General features: G+C 29.7%; 2 protein-coding genes across 4 annotated transcripts in view; one reads left to right on the top strand and one right to left on the bottom strand.

The window, feature by feature from the left end:
- Positions 1 to 35: 35 nt before the first annotated feature.
- Positions 36 to 3,881, top strand: LOC114872103 (anaphase-promoting complex subunit 2). The gene is made up of 8 exons (XM_029178903.2): positions 36 to 516; positions 710 to 1,142; positions 1,301 to 1,539; positions 1,626 to 1,806; positions 1,887 to 2,112; positions 2,264 to 2,448; positions 2,523 to 3,068; positions 3,144 to 3,881. The coding sequence occupies exons 1-8, from the start codon at positions 445 to 447 to the stop codon at positions 3,581 to 3,583; spliced, it is 2,322 nt and encodes a 773-aa protein (XP_029034736.2). The 5' UTR covers positions 36 to 444; the 3' UTR covers positions 3,584 to 3,881.
- A 444-nt stretch (positions 3,882 to 4,325) lies between these two features.
- Positions 4,326 to 11,235, bottom strand: part of LOC114872118 (protein held out wings) — a 29,119-nt gene continuing 22,209 nt past the window's right edge. For 2 of the 3 annotated variants that reach the window (XM_029178937.2, XM_029178958.2), the window contains one exon: positions 4,326 to 8,378. Coding sequence is in view for 1 of the 3 variants with exons in the window: in XM_029178947.2 (XP_029034780.2) it covers positions 10,701 to 10,822 (122 nt within the window). In the remaining 2 variants the exon portion in view is untranslated. Of the gene's footprint in view, positions 8,379 to 10,676; positions 10,823 to 11,235 lie in introns of those variants that run through there. The other variant, XM_029178947.2, reaches the window with a different exon arrangement.

The raw sequence follows: 11,235 nt of genomic DNA, 5'->3' as shown, positions 1-11,235 counted from the left end.
TATGAAATATTAAAATAAATATTTAAATTTCTTAAATATTTTATATTGTAGAAAATAATAGCTGGTGAAATATAATATTTGTGAAAAATTTGCAGAATATTTTATTTTTACTTTTGTGTGAAGACATGTATGGTAAAATATTGTAAACACAAGATGGTAGGGGAACGCAGCGAGTTCTCTGCTAATCGCTTTCCACTTCGTTTGGGAATATCGCCAATCAGAGCGAAGATGCGTACTAGAGATGCGCAAAGAACGAAAACTGGTCTTTCGCAGTTATGGACTCTGGTGAACTGCGGTATAGCTATATAAGTTCGAAGATGTTATATATTTATATAGATACAATGGTTGCTATAAAACAACTAAAATTCAACATAATATTGTTTACCAAGTAGTATTAATAACATTTATATGTTAAGCGTTTTTTATTGAAATTTTCTTAATAATATGGCTAAATCAGATATTAAAAACAATATTTTTCCTCGGATACAATATGCATTTCCTATTTTATATGAACAGGTTAGGTTGAATTTAATAAATATTTAGTGCTAAAAATATTTTGAAATGTATTATAAATGATTGTTTTGAATCTTTTTCCTGTTTCGTACGTATTTATGTTTCTTTGTTAATTTTAGAATGTAATTTAATAGCTAAATAAATAAAATATTTTGTTACCTTTGTAGCACGATAACCTAATACTTTCTGTTTTTAGATTCAAAATGAATGTACAGATGATGAATTTACTAAAATAGTTAATGAAATAAGGACCCTGGGATTGACGGATTTTGTTGAAGATATAGTTATTTATCATATACAACTATACATACGACAAAATGTTGCTCCTACATTTTGGAAGCAGTTTGTAAACACTGTAGATGGACAGCAAGGTTTCGAGCATTTTAAAAATGCAGTGGATGGATTATATACAAGTTTAACCGAATTTTTACCACTATTAAAACGATTAGAATATCTAATTCAAACTAAAGTAATTCAAACAACTGGTGAAAACAATATATTGAATCAGTTTAAATTAATTGTGAGGTCTACATTGCTAAGCCAATTGCCCTTACGTTATGAACACATAGTAGAACAGTTTTATAAAATATCGTTTAATGTATTCTGCAGTGCAGACAATGCTATGCATGGTAATTTATATAAAAAGCTTGATATATAATTTTCAATATTAGTTTTCAATTTTACATATACTCTGTGTATCTTTCATACCATAAAAATCTTATTTTACAATTTATTTTAGTACAGTAAAGAAACGTTGATATTATTAATATTGTGTATTTTGTAATAGCTAAAGCAGAAGGTGATTCTCTTCAATGTATGGGTTGTTTCCAAAAAGTAGAAAAATGTCAGTGCCAAATGATAGTATTCATGTTCCACGAAACCAATAGAAAATTAATTGAGTTGGAATTGCTGGAACGAATAGTTGGTAATGTTCTTACATCCCTGATACATATACGTATAAAAAATCACATATATCGATCATGTGACAAAACATTTGATGTATCACAGATAACATCACTAGAAAATGTAATATTTTATTATTTGATATAATACAAATTTGATTTACAAACATTATTTATCAAGTATGAAACGAGGAAACATTAACTTTCTAGTGGCTTGAGACAGTTGTTATGAATTGGTTGATCAGAATATACTCTGGTGGTTCTTCAAAGATTGTATCTTTAAATGATCAAACTCGTAATGCTATAGAGAAATTTAAACAGAAATTATCACACTTTTTATACGAAACATATACAAGATTCAGAATTGAACAACTCTTTGATATTATTATAGGTATTTATTTGGTTAACATTATTTAATTCCAATACTATTGGAATTACACCCGGACACATTGTAATATTCTTTATGTTCAGAATATCCTGATTCCCAGCCTGCTGTGGATGATCTACGTATTTGTTTGCAACGAACCGATCTTCGAAAATTTTTAATAGACAGTTTACAAGAAGCACTGAAATCAAGATTACTGCATCCAGGTGTAAATACACCGGATATCATAACAGCTTATATAGCAGCTATAAGAGCATTACGACAATTGGATCCAACAGGAGTTCTTCTTGAAACAATAACGGAACCTATTAAGTAATTATAATTATTGTATTTCAATAGAATCAATATTTCATTTATTTTATGTTATTACATAAATGTTAGGAACATTGATCAGATTATGATATCAGGGAATTTGTGATAATGATTGAAAATCTATTTGTACATATTTTTCTCTTTTATACAGAATTTATTTAAGAACCAGAGAAGACACTGTTCGTTGCGTGGTAAGCGACTTGCTCGACGATTCACCGAGTGATCTAGCGGATGAATTAGTTAAAGGCGAATCTATACAATTAGACGATGGTTCTGGCGACGAAGAAAACGAAGATTGGGATAAATGGATGCCGGACCCTGTTGACGCTGATCCTGGTATATTTTTAAATATTCCACTGTACAAAAATCTTTTTTTGATACATTGCAATATTATGATTTGTTTTATGCAGCAAAATCAGCCCAACGCAGAATGTCAGATATAATCTCCATGTTGGTGAATATATATGGCAGCCAAGATCTGTTTGTAAACGAATATCGTACATTGTTAGCGGATAGATTATTGTCTCAATTAAATTATCACACCGAACGTGAAATACGCCATTTGGAGTTACTGAAAAGGCGTTTTGGAGAAAATCAACTACATTATTGTGAAGTTATGTTGAAAGATGTATACGATTCTAAAAGGATAGACGGTCATATACAGTCTGATACAAATTACATTTTGGAGAAGCAACGGTTTCCTACCTCCGCGTTGATATTATCTGCGCAATTTTGGCCACCGTTCAAAGAAAACTGGAAATTGGAACTACCGAAAATTGTACAAAATCAGTTGAACAAATACGTGAAAGCATTTGAGACTTTGAAAGGAAATAGAACGCTCTGTTGGAAACCACATCTTGGAAATGTAACCCTGGAAATTGAATTGAAAGATAGAAAATTGGACATAAATGTGACACCTATACACGCTACAATTATCTTACATTTTCAAGATAAAAGTACGAAATCATTTATATAACAATATAATTAGCGTAAATGTAAATTGGTATAATTTTAAATTTTAATTTTTGCAGAGGAATGGACTTTGGAAGAACTTGCTGAAGTGATGCACGCTCCTGCAACTGTGCTTAGAAGAAAAATAACATTTTGGGTATCGCAAGGTCTTTTGAAAGAAATATCTAACGACGTATTTGTGTTACAAGAAGAAAGCTCGACGAAGAATAGATCTTTGACAGATATTGTCGAGGAGGAAGAAATCGAAAGTGTAATGGCGTCTGCGAGCGATCAGAGGGAAGAAGAATTACAAGTGTTTTGGTCTTACATCGTCGGCATGTTGACTAATTTAGATTCGATGCCGTTGGAAAGGATTCATCAAATGTTGAAAATGTTTGCATCTCAAGGTCCGGGTGCAATGGAATGTGGGCTACCTGAATTGAGACAGTTTCTCGATAGAAAAGTTCGGGAACACCAGTTATTATTTTCAGGTGGTTTATATCGTTTACCTAAGTCATAATTTTGCACTCATTGTTCGTTCGTTTTCTTTTTATAAAAAGGAGAAGAAGAAGAAAGAAACGTAAAGTGATTACGTCTCGGTGTATATATTATAAAAATATTTATTTCATATATTTGTACGAAAACAATAATGAACATTGTACAAAAGAAATGTAAATTTTATTTGTCCTAATGGTAACATTAAGTAATTTTCGAGATAACCTCGAAAGTCTTATTGAAATCTTGTATTTGTAAAATATCTATTTTCTTAATCTGGATGTAATGCTTGTAAATAAAAAGTATACCGTACTATCAACACAGTTAGGTTTTATTATTAAACTACTACCATTACAGTAAAATTAAATTTGGGGTGTTAAAAAAGAAAAGACTCAAAGGAGAAATAGTAAATAATAATGGCGACATGAAGGGAACAAATGCTAATAAACATGGGTTAAAGAAATTAATATTATCAAATTTTGAAACGATTTTTTGTTTTATTAAAACAACTGACATGCTTTCTTTTAATGAAATCCTCATTAATATTTTTGACAATAATTCGTAAAAGTGATTTACGTAACTACACGATTAAAATAACGCGTTACGTTTTGTTAATAAATGGCGATTAATACTAACGGAGAACGTTTTAGAGACTTTTTTTATTATAAAAAGAAAAAACTATTATTCAATGTTAAAATATAATGTTCGACATCGTGTAATGTTAAAGAGTATCTTTTTGTTATTTTTAAGATTTAAACATTTACATATAATTTAACATGATGTACAATTTAATTATAATTATTTCATGCATGTGAATACATAATGTATATGCGTATGGCGTATGCCGTTACTTATATCGTATGTAAGTATATACTAAGCCAGGAATTGAAACCCGATTCTACAAATAACTATTCCAAACTATTCAACTGTGTAAAGTTGATTCTGCTTAAAACAGTAACAAGGAATCGATAAATCTCATAGTTGTTAAAAGCAGAAATGATGTTTAACCGTATTGGTTCCAAAACGATTCCGACATCAATTACCATGATTAAGTGCTTTTCGTTACACACACTCATACACGTGCGACGCGTATATACAAGCATACAAGCATGATTTTAAATATGTAGGTTACATACGTGGAGAAAAATTAAACTTTCTCTGTATATGTACATATGCATCGTATATATTGAAAGTAATCATGCTGAAATATCTTTGAAGAAACAGTAAACCAGGAAACAATTATTTAAAAATCTCTATAAAACAAACGAATGTGCCGCTTTCGAATTTTAAACATAATAAAATAAATTATATAAACACGGTACTGATCGAACAGTAAATAAATTTGAATTTGAAAAAGCCTGCATGATATGTACGTACATGAAGAAAAGCAAATTATTGCAACACCATTTGGACGGATTAGTCGATACTTTTTAGGAGAATATAAAATGAAAATTTATTGCGCAAATCACAATGAACATCGGCGCATCATTCCACGATCGCAACTATAGATGTCAGGGGTGGACTGGAATTTAAATTTTTACCGGGAGATTAGGAATATGACGGACCCTCTTTTAGAATAAGAGCCATAATTTTAATTAATTAGACCCGAGAATTTTCCCGAACACTCCCGATGACCAGTCCGCCCCTGGAAGACGTCATAAATACAGGAATATATGTATATGAATGCCTGATAGAAAGACTACTTAGAGCGGTAAATAATTATGTATCTCGAAACATGGTTCGCTGCGACATACATAGATTACATGTATTGAAATTTCCATGATACTAAACATTTTAGTATTAAATTTAAATAAAGAGCAAAAATTGCCGAAACAGAAATCCTAACGAGAAATATGTAACCTTCATGTTAAAATATAATTAGATGTAGTAGAAAATTCAAATTTGCTTTTGTTTAATATAAAACCGATGCAGAACCGTTGTAGGGCCGATACTAATTCTGATTCCTTACAAATATTGATTCTTTAAAAGTATTTGAAAAACCGTTACTGTAACAGCTTTCAATCCCTGGTGCTAATTATATCTAAATACACTATTGCACTAAATACACAACAAAAGTACCTTCAATTTTCAACTTTTCCTATTCCTACATATATTTCTATAAAATATATTTCTTTGAATTATATATGTATATATATATATAATGTTAAAATATAATAAACACTATATTAAGCTAAAAACTCAAGTAGATTTCAGATCACTCTTGGTACAATTATATTATGAAACGTAATTATCTATTTACACAAAGTATTAATTACCTTGCCTTTCGATAATCAAAAGAGTTGTTAAAAGTGCCTGTGAAAAATACAAGCGTGTTGTACAAATCTCTAAATATACACAACAAACGTGAAAAAGATGTTCTTGTTATTACATGTACATATGGCAAATTTCAAGAATCACACAAATTATTCTTTGTATATGAATTGACTGATAAATTCGAGCTCGCGTTTAAACATTATTATTTATATATCAATATAGAGAAGAGATAGAAAATTCTGGATAGAAATTCATGAGAATATTTATGATTTCAAATGTAATCAAATTAACCTGCCTTTTACAAAGATATCAATTTCAGAATCAGGTTACTAGTGAGCACATTCAGTCTCTATCTTCTAAAAACTTAATTTTATAAAATTGAAAATATGTATTTAATAAACGATTAAAGTCTATTACTTTACAAATAAATTGCACCACAATGTTATATAACAGATTTTTTAAATTACAAAACATTAGAATAAAATAAAATAAAATATAATATAATATAATATATGTATATATATATATATATATCTATATCTTTGTTAAAAACTGGAGATTCTTTGTTGCTATATAACAAACTAACATATTTAAAAAGAAACTACCACGTCTTAATGCCTAATCAGTAGATTCGTGTATTTTGATTTTCTTATACTCCTTCTTAGGCGTTTCTTCATTAAACTAATAAGAGTTATCAATCTCGAGAAAACTTTCAAGTTACATGTTTCTACATAACTTGTTATTAAATTATGTACTATTCATTGTTATGTTTCGATCTGTACTAATATAACGATCGATAATCGTTTAATTGTTAATATAAAACTTTGTCTATGTAAATAAATTTTTTTTTCGCTTAATATTAACAAAATTGTAATGAAAAATATTTTTTTCAAACTGTACGTTTTCTTTCTTTTTTCCTGAGTCGAACTAGGTAGTCGCACTAGACTTAATTAGTATTAATTTCATTTCTACTTAGAAAAATCAAAATGGAAATAAATTTTGATTTTATATTGCACCTATTACGTACGAACGTATCTCGTTCTTTAATTATACAAAGTACATATTTCAATTTTTCGTCCTATTCTTCTCGCTTCCTCCTCTAATTTTATTTTATTGCTTTATTAAGAATGTAAGTACTTTAAAATCGATATAGTCATTATGCAAATGAGTATAGCTTGCAAACAACAATTTTAAATATAAAATGCTCTATTTCTTTCTCTTTTCTTTCTCTATTTATCTATGTGTAAAATGTTCAAAAGGTGTGATAGAATAAAAAAATAATTACTGAAATTTTAAATTTAACCAACGTTATTATAAATCTTATATATACATATATTTTTTTTAAGCATTTTTTTACCATTTCTTGCACACTACATAATATGTGCAAATAAATAACCAGAGATTCATTAAGTAATACATAGAAGAATATAATAAAAAATATGAACTTTTATTCATATTTTGCATTTATGATAAAATGCTAATTTTTCATTGAATTTATTTTTCCTAATTATTTCCTAAGTATATCACATCTCATCAAACATTTTATCTGAAGGCACTTAATTTATTATAATTCCAATCAAAGTATTCTGTACACGTATAATACAGAAAACGTTGAATCTGAGAGAGATAAAGAAAAAGAAACAGAGAACTGATGATAAGCTGTATAGTAAAGTCAAAAGAATAATTTGAAAAAATGTTTACCTTTGATTATATACAAGTATGTACAGTATCGAGCAAAGTAGATTTCCTTAGATAAAATAGCGATATAGAGCAAGCAGTGATTCTCAAAACCTTATTTTGACGATATTAATATTAAAAAAATGATTTAGAAACAAGATAATATAATTTTTAATTATTAAATATTATAAAATGTATTATACAATTGAAAAGTATGAGCAACCAAGTAAATATTGATTTAAATTTTCCCGCGTAAGCGTTCGTACGCAAGTAGTGGGAGGCGACAGACCTATATATATGGGACCATCTCCCCTACATCGTCATTCTCCCTGCGGCCATCTACGGAGTGGGGGTGGGAGCCCGGAACTCCGAGACGTCGCCATTTTTCCTGGAGAAGTCTCCCATGCCCAGTACTGTACATACCCACGCACAATATACAAATAAGTTTAACTAAATAAAAAAAAAAATAGATATTTCGTTTGTTTGTTGAAAAATTCGTCATCTATGAATACGAGAATGTAGAAAGTAAATAGAATTAATTATTCAATTTACCTGGTCAGAGGCATATTGTATAGGTATATTATATAAAATGCCAAGAAAAGTTGAATAAACCGGTTAAAATGAATAAAGCAACTTAATCGAGACTGTACACCGTGATAATAGAATGACCAAGAGGATACAGGATGGATATATAAACGTGTTGACGAACAGGGCTGGTGATGCGAACGTGGCGAAGGTGGTCTGTCTCGTCTGGTTACTGGTTGGTGAACCGATCGTAGATCGAAGATCGAAGATCAAACGCGGATGTTGTGTTCCAGAGTCCAGGTGTTAGCACGGGGCGGGTGGATTCCATTGTTAGCACTCCAAGCCTATAGGCCATGGTCAACCAAGGTTAAAAAGAAAGAAAAGAAAAACAGTTTGTTAGTTATTTAATTATGATCGATTCGTGTTACCATTAAGTATTCGAACAGTTTGATAGTTAAAAGAAATATAGTTAGTGAGAAGCATTGCCTATCGTTAGATACTTGTACATTATTTATTTATTTTTTTTTTTTTATTAAAAACACAAATTTATTTATCTGCTTAATTTTTTGTTAAAAATCAAATTATCTAAATTTTATTTTATATACATTTTCATAAAAATCGAATTAAAAATAAACGAGGAGCAATTGCTTCGCACCTTCTGTTGATCGATATTAGTGTTGAAGCATACATATGTATAATATCTAGAAAATCTGATACGTCATTGAAAAAAAATTTATGAATTCAAACGATTTTTGCAAATACTACTTTTCGTTATTATGTTACAGTTGCGTATAATTATTTGATGAAATATAATTGTGAACGTGTCAGATTTACATTTAACAAACATATATTTTAAAGATGATTTTTTTTCTTTTTCTTTTTCAAATGGAAATATTGGTTATTAGAAAGTTAAACTACGTTGATTTTGTAAGTTTTACATGTGCCCTCCCCGCGCTTAGGATAGTTTAGAAGAAAAAAAAAAAAATTAAAAATGCAAAATTACGCAACATTCTAGCACGAGACCATTGCAAGACACGAACGAGTGTAACAAAAGCAGACTTGGAGTAGTGATGATAAGATTATTTCGATTACTTCAAATGCAAGGAGTTTGTTATTTTTCATACTTTTTTTTTTTTTTCTAAAAAATTGTATCATTCTGTAGGCAGCTTGGGTGTGCACCTGCCACCATGTAGCAACGTTAAGTAAAATGACATTTTTTTAAACGTGTGTATAATATTAAAGATATACATAGATATAAGAACGCTATATTACTATGAACCGTATTAATTATAACGATTAATATCCTGTCAGTAAGCGGTCAGTTAACAGGCGAATGGATTGCGAGTGTGCCGTATTAATAAGATATAGGTCTATTATACATACAAACTTTTAGATAAGCGTACCTATTCTGTTAAACGGTGTTAAAATACTATACAGATTATATTATATAAAACACAGTGTTAATGTGATCGCTCCGAAATAACATATATGTATATGAAACTGAAAATTCTCGGCTATTTATCTGTACGATATACGTACATCTTGCACCCCATTGTAAAAATACAATTTTTTCCCCTGAAATTTTACTGATAAAATATTGTGAAAAGAATAATAATATCTTTTTACATTTTACAAGCAAGTGAAAACATAGTTTGCTTAATTTTATTTATAATAAATTAATTATCTTTAATAACAAAAGTAATTTTCTGTATACATATGTATAACGAGTTAGCGTCAACTTGGCCATGTGGAGCATTTTTGTTAGTTAAATAAATATTAAAGATGTATAGTTATACGATTCGTGTAACGAATGAGATTCTATTTATAATAAAGGTGCCATTATAAATTATATATGCGTAAGAATTGTTAGTGACGGTACATATAGTAACAAGGATAGGACGCAATTTTAGGACGAACTTTGAAAATTAATTATAAATAGTTACTGAAAAAAAAAAGATATTTCGCAATGTGAAGAAGAAAAATTTTAATCGATTATGTAAAATTAGTCGATTAATAATTCGTAAAGTATTCAGAAAAGGTGAAACTAAATCCAATCCGTATGATTATTGTAATGAATATACAGGGGGTTCGATTAGAGGTGGACATTCTTGCAGATAGTGGTTGCTAGGGCGATTCTGAACAACTTTTTCCTTTATCAAAATCATCGTTAAGGCTTAGTTTTTGAATTATTAATGAAAACCTCCGCAGGAATGTTGGCTATGAACCGCGCTCGACCGTGGCCGCGAACGAACTATGCGCGACTTCAGTCAAGCTTGCTTCGTAGCCGACACCCCTTTGGCTGAGCCCGCAAACTACGCTCGCTCTGATTGGTCGGTGTTTCTCGTTAATAATTCAAAAACCAAGTCTTAACGAGCATTTTGGTAAAGGAAAAAGTTGTTCAGAATCACTCTAGCTACCGCTACCTGAAAGGTTGTTCACCCCTAGTCGAACACACTATATACACACAAGGATAATATTTCCTAAATGCGATATCCTGGAGTTAGGTGGAACAAACGGTTGAAAAATTAACGAGTAATCAATGAAAAATATGATAATTTATGCGTATACTTTTTTCAACAAGCCTTCGCATCATACATCATAGCACCACCCCTGTTATCATTGTATGAAATAAAAAAAACTGCTTTTTCTGTATTTCGTATAAATTTTTATTTGAAATATGTGTACAACGCACGCTCGCCATGTATACACGTATACACGTCTACGCGTCTACACGTAGAAAAAGGCGGACTAAAACTGGAAAATCGGCTAAGTGTTCCACAGGCACAAGCTGCCAAAAAAATTTCTAAATAATTCTAAACTATCTGTTTCTTTGTTCTTTTTTTTTTTTATTATTATTCAAAATTTACATACACTCACTGCGTCAAGTATATGTTTATGTATATGTAAGTATGTATGTACGTATGCACACGTATAAATCAGTTCAGATTATATTTAATTACGGTACAAGACGACGTATCGTTTCATTTCTTTTTTTCCTTTCATTTTTCTTCTTTTATATTTACCTTACGAGCACTCTATACTGTTTATGCAAAATTCGAACGTCTTAATCGTAATTCGTTAAAACGTTATTTAAATAACAACGATAATATCTGTACTTAACCAACTGTAGTTAAGATATTCCATGTAGCTGTATTAAGAAAAATTGTGTAAAGAGAAATAAATAAATAAATAGAGATAATA

The sequence above is a fragment of the Osmia bicornis genome, chromosome 3 (genome assembly GCF_907164935.1).
Source record: "Osmia bicornis bicornis chromosome 3, iOsmBic2.1, whole genome shotgun sequence".
Classification (NCBI taxonomy): domain Eukaryota; kingdom Metazoa; phylum Arthropoda; class Insecta; order Hymenoptera; family Megachilidae; genus Osmia; species Osmia bicornis.
This window is presented reverse-complemented; position numbering and strand designations above follow the sequence as displayed.

Coding starts and splice junctions, on each gene's coding strand:
- LOC114872103 (XM_029178903.2), top strand. CDS start 445: ATGGCTAAATCAGATATTAAAAACAATATTTTTCCTCGGATACAATAT. Junction 1,143..1,300: donor TGCAGACAATGCTATGCATG/GTAATTTATATA, acceptor ATTTTGTAATAG/CTAAAGCAGAAGGTGATTCT. Junction 2,113..2,263: donor ACAATAACGGAACCTATTAA/GTAATTATAATT, acceptor TCTTTTATACAG/AATTTATTTAAGAACCAGAG.